The following is a 15,267-nucleotide window of genomic DNA, read 5'->3' on the forward strand; positions in this document are numbered from 1 at the left end:
GTATGAATGCGCATTTCAGAAGAAAGAAAGAAAGAAAGAGTGTTCTTCTGCCTCGGTGATGGCTCGTGCGTTTGTTTTTCTCATATCCCCCCTACGCCGGCATACATACAAGCTTTACTGTGTGTGGGTGGAGAAATGTTTAATTTGTATATGTGGCTTACTGGTCATATCAGGCACTTACTCCTTTTTTTTTTCATCATAAAGTCACAACTTTACGCTAATGCATTGTTGAACATTGAGGTCATCAATTAGCCAAATAGAGTTAGCGTGTAATCATATTGCATGTTCTCCCATCCATTCAGTGCAAGCAATTAAGTACAAATGCCGCACATTACCCACACCAACCGGGCCTGGAACAAGGAAAAAGAGAGCGGCAGATCAATTTGAAGAAGATCTTGCATGTTGATGATGTACAAATGCTGTGCAAGGGAATCCTCCGTTCTTCTCAGCGGGGCAATTGAATTAATGCATAAGAATTGATCATTGGAAAGCGAACAATGGAGCAAATTCTGTTCGAATTTGATTATATCATAGAACAGATGAGAAGAGCATTCATCATGCGAGATAGTCGTTTGTGAAAGAATAGATTGAGAAAGATATCCATTTAGTCAGGGAAACCGAATACCGGACCGGACTGTTCGGAGTTTCTATCCGATATGAAGATCAAATTCTTATCACGATCAGGAGGTAGTGATATTGGTGGTTCTAATGTCTGGCAATATTGCTCTTGCCTTATCAGCAAAGCTTAGCTTTCGTTCTGGCTGAATTTCAAAGACCCATTGGCTTAAGGTCTCATCATGCAAAGGGGCTGAGTAATCGAGTTGATTGCTCCTCATAAACATCTTTTCATGATGAAATATTTCAGGATGAGGTGAAATTAACAAAGGTAAAAAGCACGTGACCATGGCACGCTCTCATCCTGGCGCGACAAAATTGCATCTGTACTGTCCCTGCATGCAGTACTATCAAAGCAAGTACATGCATGATAGTACGGATACTACTAATGGGCTAGAGACACAATAATCAGAGCTACTTGATAGCCATCATTAATTGAAACAAGTCGTTATAATGTGGTGATGATCAAACATCTTTCACGCTCGTGACAGTTTGGAAGGAAAGTTCGGAGTTTGTAGGGAAAGAAGAAGAAAGTGAGACATTGCTCAATTTTGCCTTGTTGTATAATTCTACGCCCTGGAAGAGAAAAGACGCGGGAGTTTTCGATCAAATATTTTCAATTGTATGTGAAACTTGAACCTCTTGAATACAAATTTGAAACTGATACAATACACTTTATTTTTTGTATGTAATTTGCCCTCGGCTTCCCATTTGTGTTTTTTGTGTTGGTGTGTTGCGTGTTGCGTGTTGTTCAAAAATTTTTTAGCCTTGTTTTTTTCTTGTTCTTTTGTCATATACTTGCGCGGCGCGCGCGCGTCACTGTATTGATGCCCCCCAGTCAGTCACTCTTTTCGGTCAGAGGAGTTTTTTCCCTTTTAATTACACGCACACAATCAGTGTACCGGATCTGCTCCACGCAAATACACACACATACCGCATACGTAGTAGATATTCGTTTTTTATGTTGATCGAATCAAGAGAAAGAATGTGTGGATGGATTAGACTGCAGAGACATCTTTCTTCTTCTTCTTGATCAAAGCCATCGGTAATCCCGTCTGATCAACATCATCATCCTTTCAGAAGCTTGTGAACGATCTTTCAGTTACCTCTTTTTCATCAAAGGAACACCTTACACAACCTTACACCAACACTTCAACAGAAAGGAAACGCTTGATGTTTTAGTCATATAACTTATCGAATACATCTCGCTATTCGTGCCGATATAACAAATATAATCAACACTTTCGGTATCTTCTTTCGCCTTTAATGTTTGCGACGGATAAAAAGATCTCTAGCGACGGTCGTGCCCCTTTGACTCCGCCTAGAATGAACAACAGTTTACCTACTCCACCCACTTCGCATATCGAATTATCCAATTCAACTCAACCGCCAAGAGGAACATCCACAAATTCGGAACATCATATTCGTATTGGAGAACCATCCTCTTCATCTCCTCCTCAAACCGTTCATCATCCATCGCAATCTCCTCCGCCATCCAGTATGGGAAACGGAGGTGAAGATGCAGAGGCAAGTCCATCTGTCGTTGCACATCATCGGAAGGTCAAGAGGATAAGTTCTGGAGCAGCACCACACACAGCAGATGAATCAGTTCAGACGGAAGAAACAACATCTCATCAAGAGAGAGGAAGATCAAGACAGCCACGTCAAAATGGTCATGCCCATTCTCCATCAAGGTCAAGGACGCCGTCTCCGATTCTAGGGTCCGTGACTGGAGGAACGGATGGTCGTCTCTCATTTCATGCAGCCCTGGAACCAACTCCAGAAGAAGTCCGATCGCTCTTGTACGGTGATGCAGACGGGGAGGATATAGCCAGACCCCGATCGGTCGGGAAGGAAGAGATGAACGGTCTAATGCAAAGCTTGGCAGGTATGGGACTTGATAATGTCGACGAAGAGATGCAGTCTAGTGGCAGCTCAGTTTCACAAGAAAGACAATTGGCATCGATGGTGAAGAAGCTCATCAAACATGCACAAAAGCAAGATGAATACATTGATCACAACGAAGAAGCATTGCACAATACAAGACTTCGTTCGATCGCCATGCTTTCGTCTTTGCGAACAACATTTGCTCATTCATATGCTGCAGAATTTGAATTGAGAGCTCGCTTGGAAGCTGAGTTGGATGGTGTCAAGCTTCAAGCACGCAAGTTGAGCCAATTATTAAACAAAAGCGAGAGTCGAAATGAAGAATTGGATCGTGAGCGTGCCATGAGTGCAGAAGAGGAAATTCTATGGCAAGAGGAGATGAAAGATCATGCCTCTGCATACGCTCGTCAACAAGCAGCCAGAGCGAGAGCTGCTCAAACGGTTCAAAGCACACCGGGCAATGCGAATGGCTCAATAGAAACACCTAGAAAGGATGCATCCACATCGTATGTCGATGTCACCGCTGAAAATGCATCACGGCCTCCCTCTTCCGCTGTTCAGAGCACACCAGTCAATGTGCTTGATGAACCGTTTGAAGAACGAAAGGTGAACTCATCTGGAGGCAACCTTCCACAAAGTGTTTCTGACAGTTCTTTGGCAGGATTGGGAATCTCATCTGGCGCTGGACCATCTGCTACGATTGATGCTCAAAACGCCCCAGCTGGCTCACCTCTTTCCACAATTATCAAAGAGCGTAACAAGCTGATGGCAGATAAACGTTATCTCAAGAGCCGAATGCGTGATGCAGAAGCTCAACGTGATCGATTGGAATTGGAGTTGAAAAGTTTGAGACCACTTTTGGTTCGTGGTGTACCTTCGAAGAATACCGTTGCATCTCAACTCACAGCGACACCTACCACTCCTGGCCGTTCACACAAGCGTGATCGAAGCAAAAGAAGAAAGCAAGCCATGATGGGTGATGCAGAGGCTGAACATCTCCTTCTTGCCGCTCGTCGTTTGCAAAAGACAAGATCGAACAAGGAAGTGGAAGAAAATGGAAGACCTACAACCCCTCCTCCGACTGCTGCCACAAATCCTCTTGCTCCAAGAACACCACGCACGCCAAAGATCGCCCATACACCAAAATCATCTGCTATGCTAGATTCTGTGACACAAAGTGGTGCATCTTCTAGGATGGCGCCTGAAAGCGTCATTGCACCGAATGCTTCCCCTCTTGCAGGCCGTAATGGATCGGTCGGTCGATGGGGATCTCATCAACGTGTTGATAGCGCTCGTTCGATTGGCGGTATTGATGATCTTTTACAGGCTGCTCAAACGGTGCTCACACCCGGCGAAAAGCTACGACAACAACAGGAACAAGAGCAGCGAAGAAACAGCGAGCTTCGTGGAGAGGATGATGAAGGCGACGCAGCGGATGTCACGGCTAGGAACGACACGATGGAAGATGAACGCTTCCCTCTGCAAGATAACAGATTTGCTCATTTGGACAGATCTTTGCAATCTTCAGTTGATGAAAGTCCAAAGCGAAGGCGTGTATCTAGTGTGGCTTTGGAAGCGGATCGCAGACATTCTGCCATTCTGAGCTCGCCTGAGAAAGGATCATTTTCTACCCTTTCTCGTCGTTTGCGAACCCATACAGAGGGAGCTGATCCACATTCGTCACAAATGCCAAATGCAAGTCAAGCTTCTGCTTTGAGTGCATTGGACTTGCTTGCTGACCAAGCTGCAGCTAGTCAACAACCTTCACAAAGTTCTGAGCAATCACATTCGGGTGAAGGAGAGGCTTTCATGGGCGGTAGATCAGACGATTCAGATGACGGAATGCACGTTGATCATATGGGACCTAATGGAACGCCTCAGATGGGCAACCATTACTATCCACGAGGAGCATACGGTCATCCATACGCACATCCCCCACCCATGGGTCACGAGGCATACAGGCTGAACACTCAACCTGGCGCATACGCATATGGACCGGGTGGATCGCCTGTTGCCATGTCATCTTCACAAGGATGGACGTCACAGAACATTCCTCCAGGCAGGAATGGAATCTATAGCCCACCTGCAGCACATCATGCCAGATTTGCATTACAAAGTGGACCAAGAATCAGTTCAGGGTTCGTGACAAACATGCAAGATGGTCCTAGATTGGCAAAAGCGAATCAAATGATGAATGTGAATATGATGAACGGTGGTGCGGTTGATCCAGGCTACAGTGATGATGAAAGTGTAGGTACTACACAACGTACACCTCAAAAAGGCGGTAATACAAGCCCAGATAAACGTTTACCGTATGTTCGTTGGTCAGAAGAGGAAGATCAACGGTTGAGAAGGGCGATCAAAGAGTTCGGGCAGAGATGGGAATCGGTGGCCCGCGTGGTAGGATCGCGAACGTATCATCAATGTCGTCAACGATATTTGCTCATGCGTCGCAAGGAGGCTGCGGCCAAAGAAGGACACAATGGATCTGGAGATGATTTGAGGGCATGATTATGTTTCTTGCGTTTTTCTTTTAATGCCGGATTGCTACAGCTGGAAAAATTTATCTGCATGATTTTTTGCTTATACGGAAAACATTTTTGCTCTACATTAATTATTCAAACTGGCTCTCTCCAATGCTTGAGCTGCTTTCCCTGTGTTTTTTGCGAACTTATATCACTACTTTTTGGATTTCGACAACAATGTATTACAAACCCAATATGAATCGATGTATAAAGAGCTTTTGTGTTTCAAACACCTTCAGCGCCGTTGATGAGCTGTTGTCCTCTCACACCGTTGGTGAACTTGACAACCTTCTTAGCAAAGATGTGGAAAGCTCTGCTAGAAGGATGAAGTGAGTTTGCCCATAAGTACTTATCTGGAGTTGAACAAGTATTGCAACCTTGATGAACGTTATCGAAACCATATTCTGATGGATGATCATAGAATGCGCTAAACAAATCATAAGCGGGGAAAATGTCAATAGAAGTACCATCATTCCATTGCTTTGTAAGTTGACTGAAGAGTTTTTGTTGTTGATCATTATCTTGATGTACGACGGAAGATGTATTTTTTGTATTTGCAAGTTGTGGACAATCTTGTAAATTGATATTTTGTACCATCAAAAAGCGTTTGAAACCCAAGGTGTGCAACGTGTCTAACTTTGAGGAAATACAACTTGTTTCTTGTGCAACACTTCCTGTTCCATTTACGATGTAAGTAACATCATTCGTACCGATAAACATGATCAAAAGTGTACTATCGGCAGGCGTATAAATGTGTGATGCTGCAGGTTTGGTATTATAGTGGGTTTGATATAACTTTGTTTGTTGACCAATATCAGGAACAGTTCGTGGAAAGATTGAATTATCACAAACAGCTCCACTTTGAGCCAAGTTGACAATGTTCCATTGAGATGGATTTACCGGTTCACCACCAGGAGGACTTCCAGGTTCCTCTTTTTGTCCTTGATCGATCCGAACCCATTCCGGCCAAGATCTGCCTTGATCTGCTCTTCCGGTAGGTGGCGGTGGACAAGTCGGGAAAGGATATTTTGGATTACCGCCTGTGGCATTATAATTTTGAAGATACACATTGCAGCTGTCTGTTTAGTGAGGCAGAGTAAAAATCCTATCAGCAGTGTTTCGACAGTGTATATTTACCAAACTTACCTGTATAGCTATCACCCATTATGATTGCATCTGTGATCGGTCGTTGAGGACTGGGATGTGGACCACTGGGAGGATCAGCGGGTGGCGAAGGATGAGGATGGGGTTGCTTGCCAGGACCAGGTGGAGGAGGTGGGTCTCGTTTCGCAACGATTGCAGCATCAGCAAAGGTGGCAGTGACCAGAGCGCAAAGTGCTATAAAGTTTAAAGATGATGCAAAGTACATTTTGAATTAATGATGGTGAGAGGGAAGATGATTGAAAGAAAAAGGACACATCTTTAAAACTATTAACAACGATGATGTGGTCCCTTTCAAGATGACCGGGAACCGTGCAAATATGGGAATACAGCTAGTATTGCCAAGCGGATTTAATTACGAATTCCCCCAATTCCAATTCAGCCCTTCCATTAACCCGGACTAAGAGGGTGGAATATGCATAGAAGAGCGGTGCACCCGAAGTGGAAAGAACTAAAAGGAATACCGGTGACTTGATTGACGGGCTTTTGCATGAATCGGAGAAGCAGAATAAGGGCCATGCTTTTTATTTGTTTGTTTGATTCAATGCCCAACAAGCAAACAATTTATAATTTTCTGCTCTAGCGTTTACAATTTTGAAGCTAAAAAGTTTTTAGTTTAGGTAAATTTAACGCTAATCAAAGAAGCCAATCATCATCAATGTGGGGAAAGAAGTTTAGCCAAAATAGGAGAAGGAAGCAGTATAGCATTTCAGACTACAGATCGACTATCACACTAGATACAAGAGAAAGCTTGATATCCATCCTCGTCATCGGCGTCTTCACCATCTTGATATACAGCTCTTGTTGGATAAGGGCAAAGCAATCGAGAGAACACAACACCATAATTATAATCTTGCAAATTCTGTGCGGGTAATTGATCTGCCGGATCACTTTTGCTTACATTTGCGGAAGTGACCGGAACAGGATTCACTTCATACTTCAATGCAATTTGACCGTTTGGCTCGATTCCCTTTTCGACCCAAGCGATCAATGCCAAAGTGATATCATAGCCTGATTCATACTTGTATGGTCTCTGTCCAATATCATTTTGTTCAGGTGCACCAAAGTTTGATGCACCAGGCCCATTACGGGAGTGTTGCATACCAAACACTTCGTACAGTTTGATGGAAGAGGTAACCAGATCTTCTCCCAAGACGGCTGTAGTGTTTGCTTTCATCTCGTTAAAATAATCAATTGTTGCTTGCGGACTGCGGATAAGATCGTATGATCCTTGATATATGATCATTTTTCCGCCCGCACCGATGAATTTACTCAAATCCGTTTTGGCCGAATTCACACCTCCTGGGTCTGCAGCAATTCCTGCCTTTAGCTCAGACAGACGAAGGTCAGTGAATGGGTTGAACGAATCATTCAATGCTGACTTCCTTTGCACCACCAATTGATACCAACCACTTGCCATTGGATTTGATGATTTCAATTTTGCCGCAGAATCTTCCAAGCCGGGCCAAAAGGCTGGATACACTTGTTCCCCCTCAAGGTATGTTGCATTATACAATTGATAAACTGCATTGATTTGTGCTTGGGTCAAACAAGTGGCGTTCGATTGACCATATGTCTTGCCTGTGCCACAGAGCAATTCTGGTTCCAGATGTGGTTTGCAGAGTGTAGGCGCAGAGATAATGCCGTCTTCCAAGCCATCAAGAGCATCGCATTGACGAGTAACAATGTCCTTAACAGGACCGTATAAAGCATTTCTCGAGAAATATCCTTCGCCAATGAATGACTTATTATGCAAAGAAGTAGTATGAAGTATTCCAACGATTTGATTCATGAAATTGTTTGTTGGTGCACCAGTAAGAATACCATGATAATCATTCGGGTATACTTGTGAAGCTGATAAGCCATGTGCACCTCCTCCGCTTGTGCCTACATAGTATCGATAAACGCGATTGCTATCTTTTGGATTACGAACGGCATGCTCACAATCTTTGCCGTAATACTGATCAACCACACTTTCGGCGAGTAAAGTTGTAAGATGATTTGCCCTTGAAGCAAAATCCGTTAAGGTATCTATGAATCCTCCTTTCAGAACCCAATCTACAGAAAGTTTATCGGAAAAGTGTCCAAGATTTGATCCGGCAACGACAAACATGTATCTCCCCAAATAGCTTTTCATAGTGGGCATCGAAACAAAGCCTAATTGAGCTGAATTTCCAATAATGGCAATTCTACCATTCCAACCGGGTGTATAGCCGAGTATTTCTTCTCCGGGAAGCGAACGAACTTGACGAGATGAACTTCGTTTCTTCGAATGTGAAGCTACTGGGGTAGCAAGTGGTACAGAAGAATTCGAAGCAAGAGGAAGCCAAACTTCGCTCAAAGCGGATGTGTTTACGCTTGTAATTATGGTTGTAACAAATCGACAGAAAGCTGGCAAACCATTTTGAGACAAACGTCCGTATTCCCCTTGTGACTTTTCATCAAAATCAGGTTTAAGATCTTCTAAAATCTTTTTCACATTCACTCCAGCGGGAATTGTTCCGTTTGGATAAGAAGAAGTCAAAAATTCGATAGAATTAGGCGAACCTTCAGGAAAATATTGAGTCCACGTATTATTGATTGTGACTCCTGACGGAGCTCGGAATGATTGAGAAAGTTGAATGCAAAGAGATTCCGCCTCTGTTCCTGCGATGAAAGCCGAATTACGCTTACCTAGAATGGATAAGCATGAAGCAACATTAGCAAGTGCACAGAATGCAAATGAAAAAGATAAACTGGTGCGCATCTTTGAGATGTGGTGGCGTCGTCTTGATGGAAGCAGAATGATGGTGACAGAATGAAAATAAAAAGCTGTCAGGCACACATGATAGATAGGGGCGATATGATTCGTTATACCAATCCAACATTTTTCCGGTACATGAATTTGAGAGGCTAGCGCTTCTTCGCAGCTTGTTCATAAATGACGTTTGAACGCTATATTGAATATCAAATGCTTGATGAGCGAATTCCATCTCCAGCTGAGTGACGAATTATAATTCTATGTTAGGAGAATACTATTTATTTAGCGGTCCCTGTGCAATAATCAACTTTCAACATTTGCATATCTCGACCACTGAGCCCCTATGCGCTACCTCACAGACTACATCATTATGAATGTGGACTGAACGGTACCGTTGAATTCACATGCCCCTTACAATGATCGGAACTTTCTGCGGTCGAATGTTTGGTGAAAGATTCTAGCAAGAATAATTCCGATGACATTGAGCAAAGAGGTAACATATATGGGAGTACGCCAAAGACATGTTTACCGCTTTCATGGAACGAGCATACATTTATTGATGGCTGCTTACATTACACCATTAGCAAGGGCTTTTATATTTTAAGACGTGATAAAATGAAACGTCCATAGTCACGATCGTGAAAGTAGTTCTGAGTCGGTGGTGTTGCACTAAACACAAGTGAAAGCTTGATATCCATTTTCGCCATTAGGATTTGCACCGGCCTGATAAACTGCCTTTGCTGGATAAGGGCACAACAAGCGAGAGAACACTACACCAAAGTTATAATCCTGCCTATTTTCTGGGGGCAATCTATCCGGATCTGTGGTGTTTGTTGTTGCAGAAGTGTTGACGGTCGTATTCGTTCCATAATGTAGTGCAATTTGTCCGTTTGGCTCGATTCCCTTTTCTACCCAAGCAATTAAGGCTAAAGTGATATCATACCCTGATTCAAACTTGTACGGTCTTTGACCATCATCATTCTGTTGAGGAGCGCCAAAATTTGCTGCGCCAATCCCATTGCGCGAATGTTTCATACCAAACACTTCATACAGTTTGATCGAAGAAGTAACTAAAGCTTCTCCTAAAGAGGCTGAAGTACTTTCTTTCATTTGGTTGAAATGATTTACTGTCGCTTGTGGGCTCACGGTAAGATCGTATGAGCCTTGATACATGATCAGTTTTCCGCCTGAGCTGATGAATGCGCTCAAATCCGTTTCGGCTGCATTAACACCTCCCGGATCGGCAGCAATTCCTGCATTGAGATCAGAAAGACGAATATCGGTGAAAGGATTAAATGAATCATTCAATGCTGGCCTCCTCAGCACGACAAGTTGATGCCAGCCACTTGCTTTTGCGTTTGATCCTCTCAAATTAGAAGCAGAATGCTCCAAGCCAGGCCAATAAGCCGGATAAATGATTTCGCCATCAATGTATGTTGCATTGTACAGTTGATAGACTGCATTGATTTGTGTTTGGTTCAAGCAGGTGTCGTTCGATTGACCATACGTCGTACCTGTACCGCAAAGAAGTTCAGGCTCCAGCTGAAATTTGCAAAGTGTTGGAGCAGAAATGATCCCATCTTGCAATCCATCAAGAGCATCGCACTGACGGGTGATGATGTCTTTCACAGGACCGTACAAGGCACTTCTTGAGAAGTATCCCTCTCCAATGAATGACTTGTTATGCAGAGAGGCAGTATGCAGTTGCCCAGTATTGAGATTCATAAATTGGTTTGCCGGTGCTCCGGCAATGATACCGTGATAGTCATTCGGATAGATTTGGGCCGCGCTTAACCCACGGGCTCCTCCTACACTTGTTCCTGCGTAATATCGGTAGACACGATTGTTATCTTTTGGATTACGAACGGCATGTATACAATCTTTACCGTAGTACTGGTCAACGACGCTTTCGGCAAGCAAGGTTGTAAGATGATTTGCTCTCGAGGCGAAATCCGTCAATGTATCCTGAAAATTATCCAAAACCCACTCTACACCGTTTTGATCGGAAAAGTGACCTAAATTTGTTCCTGCGACGACAAACATGTACCTGCCCATGTAATTCTTCATTGTCACCATCGGAACCCAACCCAATTGACCAGAGTTACCAAGAACGGCAATCCTACCGTTCCATCCGGTTTTATAGCCCAGTACAAAATCACCCGGCAGAGATCGAACTTGCCAAGACCAATTCCGTTTCGCTAGCTTGCCAATAAGGATCGAAAGAAAACTTTGATTTGTTTTTTGTTCTGGTGTCGCAAGTGGTATGAAAGGATTCGAAGCTAGGGGAAGCCATACTTCACTTAGAGCGGATGTGTTTGAGCCCGTGATTATTGTCGCAACAAATCGACAAAAAGCAGGCATTCCATTTTGCTGTGAAGCAAAGCTATTAAAATATCCATATCCGGCTTGCGATCTGACATTCAAATCAGGTCCAACATCTTCTAAAATCGTTTGCTTATCTACGCCAGCCGGAATCGTTCCGTTAGGGTATGAATCAGTCAGAAATTCAATAGAAGCAGTCGAGCCTTCTGGGAAATATTGTGTGAACGTATTGTTGATCGTGATACCTGACGGCGGCTGAAATGTTTGGGAAAGTTGCATGCAAAGGTATTCCGCTTCTGCACTTGCTATAGTAGCCGAACCAGATCCGATGACTATGTTCGGAGTTGTTGTAGATAATGGGGCGCATAAAGCATTATCAGCAACCAATGCAAGAAATGCAAATGAAATAAGTAAGCGAGTATGCATTCTGGAAAGGACAGTGGGGGATCGTGTGGAACAAGCCGAAATGATGATCGTTTAAATAGGAAGCTGTTAGGAGTATTTGGTAAATAGGAGGTATATGAAGTCATAGCCATTTCCAGTATATCGTTTTTCCACTGCAAATGACCGGGAGCGGCTAGCGCTTCTTGGCAATCCTTGTAGATTCTCATCTCGCATGCCTCATGCCCAAAATCCTTTTCCGTCAAAATAACAAATAATCAACTTTCATTATAGGAGAATATTTCCTCGTGTTCCGTTCATTATTTTCGATTGTTATCAATTCCGCATATTCTGGCGGGCTCGTATCTCTCCTATACGGTACCCTTCCGGCTAAAAATGAAAGTCTATTCTCGATCGCAAGCGATGCGGTACCGTTGGACAGGGACTACCGCTTAGCAAGCGCGAGAGTGCTCGTATGAGTCAACACTGATGTTCCGTGGTTGGATGTTCAAATGGAAAGTTCTAGGTACAATGAGTGTGATGATTTTGCGGCAAAGAAAGATCCGATATTTGTGTACACGATGAGCATGACATGCTCATAATCGTTATCAGGAAAAGAGCATACATTCACAACTGGTGGTTAACACCTTGCGCCCTTGCTCATCACGTGTATGGCTGCACAAGCAAGCCTAAGCGCGTATTTGGTTGTTAATACGCTCTTGCTTGTTGGCCAATACCCGGGATCTTCGCGTTTGTGTTTAGACTGAGATTGTGCATACATACGCCAATAGCAACAAGCAAAAGCAGGCTAAATCGCATCAAGAAGATCTTACTGATAGCCATCACATTCATCATAATGGCAAGTCATCGAGAAGTTCGTTTCCCTTCTACACCATACGTCGAACCTTCCCCGCTATCGGGAGAAGCGGGAAATGTTGAAGAATTAGGTGTAACCTCAGCACCATTAAAGAGTGCAAGTTTCTTCTTAGGTGAACATTGTCAAAAGTATAATGAAGATTTCATGCTTTGCAAAAATGAAGATCGTAATCCTGCACATTGTCTAAAAGAAGGAAGGAGGGTAACCAGATGTGCACAAGATTTGATCAAAAAGTTAGGCGAATCATGCGGAAAAGAATGGGAAAATCATTGGCAATGTCTAGAAATGAACAATCAAGAATTCTATCCTTGTCGTAAACCAGAGAGTGGGTATACAGGCACTTTATGATCAGTCATGATCATTCACTGACACATTTGACTCTTCTTTCCCTCTTTTTCAGGAACACTAAACCAGTGCGTATTCGACAAGCTGAAATTGGCAAAAAAGATTCCAGGTTCTCCTGAAGGAGCACCACAAGTGCATGAGAAGAAGAAGCCGGTCTTCCGTGGACCGCAAACATAGAGGGAGAAAGGAATGAAGAAGCATATAATATCGGCTTGTTATTACTCATCGATATCAATGATATTTGAAAAGCGACAAAGAAGCGATTGCGATTAAGCGGACGCTGAATTCCGTGCTAGGTAAGGTACACGAGTGAGAAAGTATATGAGAGAGCGACATGATCAATCACAATTTTTCAGAAAAGGAGTCAAAATCGATGTCTAGATGTCTAATTGAATCGATCGAACAATAGGGGCAAGACTGAAGCGTTTCTCCTTTATTCAAAACTGAGATGAAGCGTTTCTCCTTAATTCAGGACTGAAATGAAGCGTTTCTCCTTAATCCAGGACTGAAATGAAGCGTTTCTCCTTAATTCAGGACTGAAATGAAGCGTTTCTCCCTTATTCAGGACTGGAATGAAGCAGCACAGCAATGTTCAAATTTGGAAAACGGCTCCGCCATTCCGCCATTCTTTCCAGAAATTTACGGACGAAAGGGTCCGCATCAGCTCTGATTTCCTTGTCGTCTTTCTGCATCTATTTCTAGTAACGATCGATCACTCCTCATTCTTCACACGAATTAACTCCTGACATTCTCGCTCCGGTTTTAAGTGCCCAATAGCTGACTTGGAAACGCATTCGTCCATCCTCCCTTCCATAACATCACCATCCATCATGCTCGTGTTCGCTTTGCTTCGTGCAGCTTTTGCTGTTACTGTTTTCCTCTCGCCAGCTCTTTCTGCCCCTCTTGACAGCAGGGATAACGATGCTTCCATTCCACACACAGGTGCCGATATTGAAAAGCGTGAAGCGATCAAAGATGCTTTCTTGTACAATTATAACGAATATGTCAAGTATGCATATCCGGCAGATTGTATCGATTTAAAACTATTGACAGGAGCAAATGATCCTGCAACGGCAGATTTTGGTGGAACGCCCATCGAATCATTAAGTTCGATGATTATGATGAATTTAACTCAAACGGAAAACTATGCAAATGCAGTAAAAGTTGTCAAAGATCAAGCATTCTATACGACGAATTCAAGCATGGTTGATGGACAACCGGGAACAGTGAAGTTGTTTGAATTAACCATTCGTATCATTGGTGGTCTTTTGAGTGCTTATCAAATGAACGGTGAAAGAGCTGAAGAAAGCTTCTTTATCAACAAAACTCGTACGCTTGCCGATCGTCTCAAAGGATCTTGGTTCAAGAATGCAAAAATTCCCGTCAGCATTTGGAATATGAGAGACCAATCGGTCATGGACTTGAACGCTGATACGAACATTGCTGAGGCTGGTACTTTGACAATTGAATTCGGAATATTGTCAAATATGACCAATGACGATCAATATCGTACTTTGGCAGAAGGGTCTTCTGATGCTATTATGGGTTTGAATGCTTACTATCCTGGTTTGCCCTATACACGCGTGAACCCGTTCAATTTGACGACAAACAGTCAATACATCACCCTTGGAGGTGGTTTCGATTCGGGCGGTTTGGAATATTTCCTCAAGTATCCTATCTTGTTGGGTCAACGTGATCATCGATACATCAAACATTGGACAACTGCAGTTGAATCAATTCAATCCCATTTGGTATACAAGACCGGAGTGAACAATTTCACCTTTGTTGCCGACTTTGATGCTAATCGTACTACACCGGTTTATCTTTCTTCACATTTGGCATGCTTTATCGGCGGTAATATTGCCATGGGAGGTAGATTGTTGAATCGTGATGATTTCACAACATTGGGTCTTGAACTTGCAGAAAGTTGTGCGGCTACATATGACCAAACAGCTCTAGGACTTGGACCTTACGGATTCGGTTATGGAGACAAAAGTGGCAACTTTGCCGGTTGGAAATACGTTTCACCTCAAAAACGTTCTTTCTATCAAAAGCATGGTATCTTTGTTACTGTTGGCTATTGGTTCGTTGCGCCTGAAGTCTTGGAATCAATCTTTTATGCTTGGCGTATCACAGGACAACAAATGTGGAGAGATGTGGCATGGAAAATCTTCCAAACGATCAAGAAAGTTGCTGATACAGGTCATGGTTATTCAATCATTAATAACGTCAATGATGAATCAACTGGTATTCAAGGTCCTCAACCTCCATTCTTGTACTCTGAAACACTCAAGTATCTCTATTTGATCTTTGATGATTCTAATCATTATTCGTTGGACGATATCGTGTTCAATACGGAAGGAATGGCATTCAAACGTGCTAACCCAACAGCGTTTGGCAAGGTACAAGGTAAT

General features: G+C 43.2%; 6 protein-coding genes across 6 annotated transcripts; 3 read left to right on the forward strand and 3 right to left on the reverse strand.

The window, feature by feature from the left end:
- The first annotated feature begins 1,406 nt into the window (after positions 1 to 1,406).
- FA14DRAFT_172222 (uncharacterized protein) lies at positions 1,407 to 5,246 on the forward strand. Its single transcript, XM_025500388.1, has one exon. It carries the CDS (start codon positions 1,882 to 1,884, stop codon positions 5,011 to 5,013), a length of 3,132 nt encoding a protein of 1,043 aa, XP_025355910.1. The 5' UTR covers positions 1,407 to 1,881; the 3' UTR covers positions 5,014 to 5,246.
- On the reverse strand, positions 5,133 to 6,487 carry FA14DRAFT_44497 (uncharacterized protein). The gene is made up of 2 exons (XM_025502353.1): positions 6,174 to 6,487; positions 5,133 to 6,106 (listed from the first exon to the last, which is right to left on the reverse strand). The coding sequence occupies exons 1-2, from the start codon at positions 6,394 to 6,396 to the stop codon at positions 5,253 to 5,255; spliced, it is 1,077 nt and encodes a 358-aa protein (XP_025355911.1). The 5' UTR covers positions 6,397 to 6,487; the 3' UTR covers positions 5,133 to 5,252.
- A 368-nt stretch (positions 6,488 to 6,855) lies between these two features.
- FA14DRAFT_184673 (tannase-domain-containing protein) lies at positions 6,856 to 8,934 on the reverse strand (the record flags this gene model as incomplete). Its single annotated transcript, XM_025501403.1, has 1 exon — positions 6,856 to 8,934. The coding sequence occupies one exon, from the start codon at positions 8,932 to 8,934 to the stop codon at positions 6,922 to 6,924; it is 2,013 nt and encodes a 670-aa protein (XP_025355912.1). The 3' UTR covers positions 6,856 to 6,921.
- Positions 8,935 to 9,472: 538 nt separating this feature from the next.
- FA14DRAFT_172224 (tannase-domain-containing protein) lies at positions 9,473 to 11,676 on the reverse strand (the record flags this gene model as incomplete). The annotated part of the gene is made up of 1 exon (XM_025500389.1): positions 9,473 to 11,676. The coding sequence occupies one exon, from the start codon at positions 11,674 to 11,676 to the stop codon at positions 9,598 to 9,600; it is 2,079 nt and encodes a 692-aa protein (XP_025355913.1). The 3' UTR covers positions 9,473 to 9,597.
- Positions 11,677 to 12,421: 745 nt separating this feature from the next.
- On the forward strand, positions 12,422 to 13,323 carry FA14DRAFT_145542 (putative NADH dehydrogenase 22K chain precursor). The gene is made up of 2 exons (XM_025497281.1): positions 12,422 to 12,833; positions 12,909 to 13,323. The coding sequence occupies exons 1-2, from the start codon at positions 12,488 to 12,490 to the stop codon at positions 13,028 to 13,030; spliced, it is 468 nt and encodes a 155-aa protein (XP_025355914.1). The 5' UTR covers positions 12,422 to 12,487; the 3' UTR covers positions 13,031 to 13,323.
- A 486-nt stretch (positions 13,324 to 13,809) lies between these two features.
- FA14DRAFT_114568 (seven-hairpin glycosidase) lies at positions 13,810 to 15,228 on the forward strand (the record flags this gene model as incomplete). The annotated part of the gene is made up of 1 exon (XM_025496060.1): positions 13,810 to 15,228. A coding segment is annotated over one exon (1,419 nt), but the record flags the coding sequence as incomplete, so codon positions are not given.
- Positions 15,229 to 15,267: the final 39 nt, after the last annotated feature.

This window comes from Meira miltonrushii (genome assembly GCF_003144205.1).
Source record: "Meira miltonrushii strain MCA 3882 unplaced genomic scaffold FA14scaffold_2, whole genome shotgun sequence".
Classification (NCBI taxonomy): domain Eukaryota; kingdom Fungi; phylum Basidiomycota; class Exobasidiomycetes; order Exobasidiales; family Brachybasidiaceae; genus Meira; species Meira miltonrushii.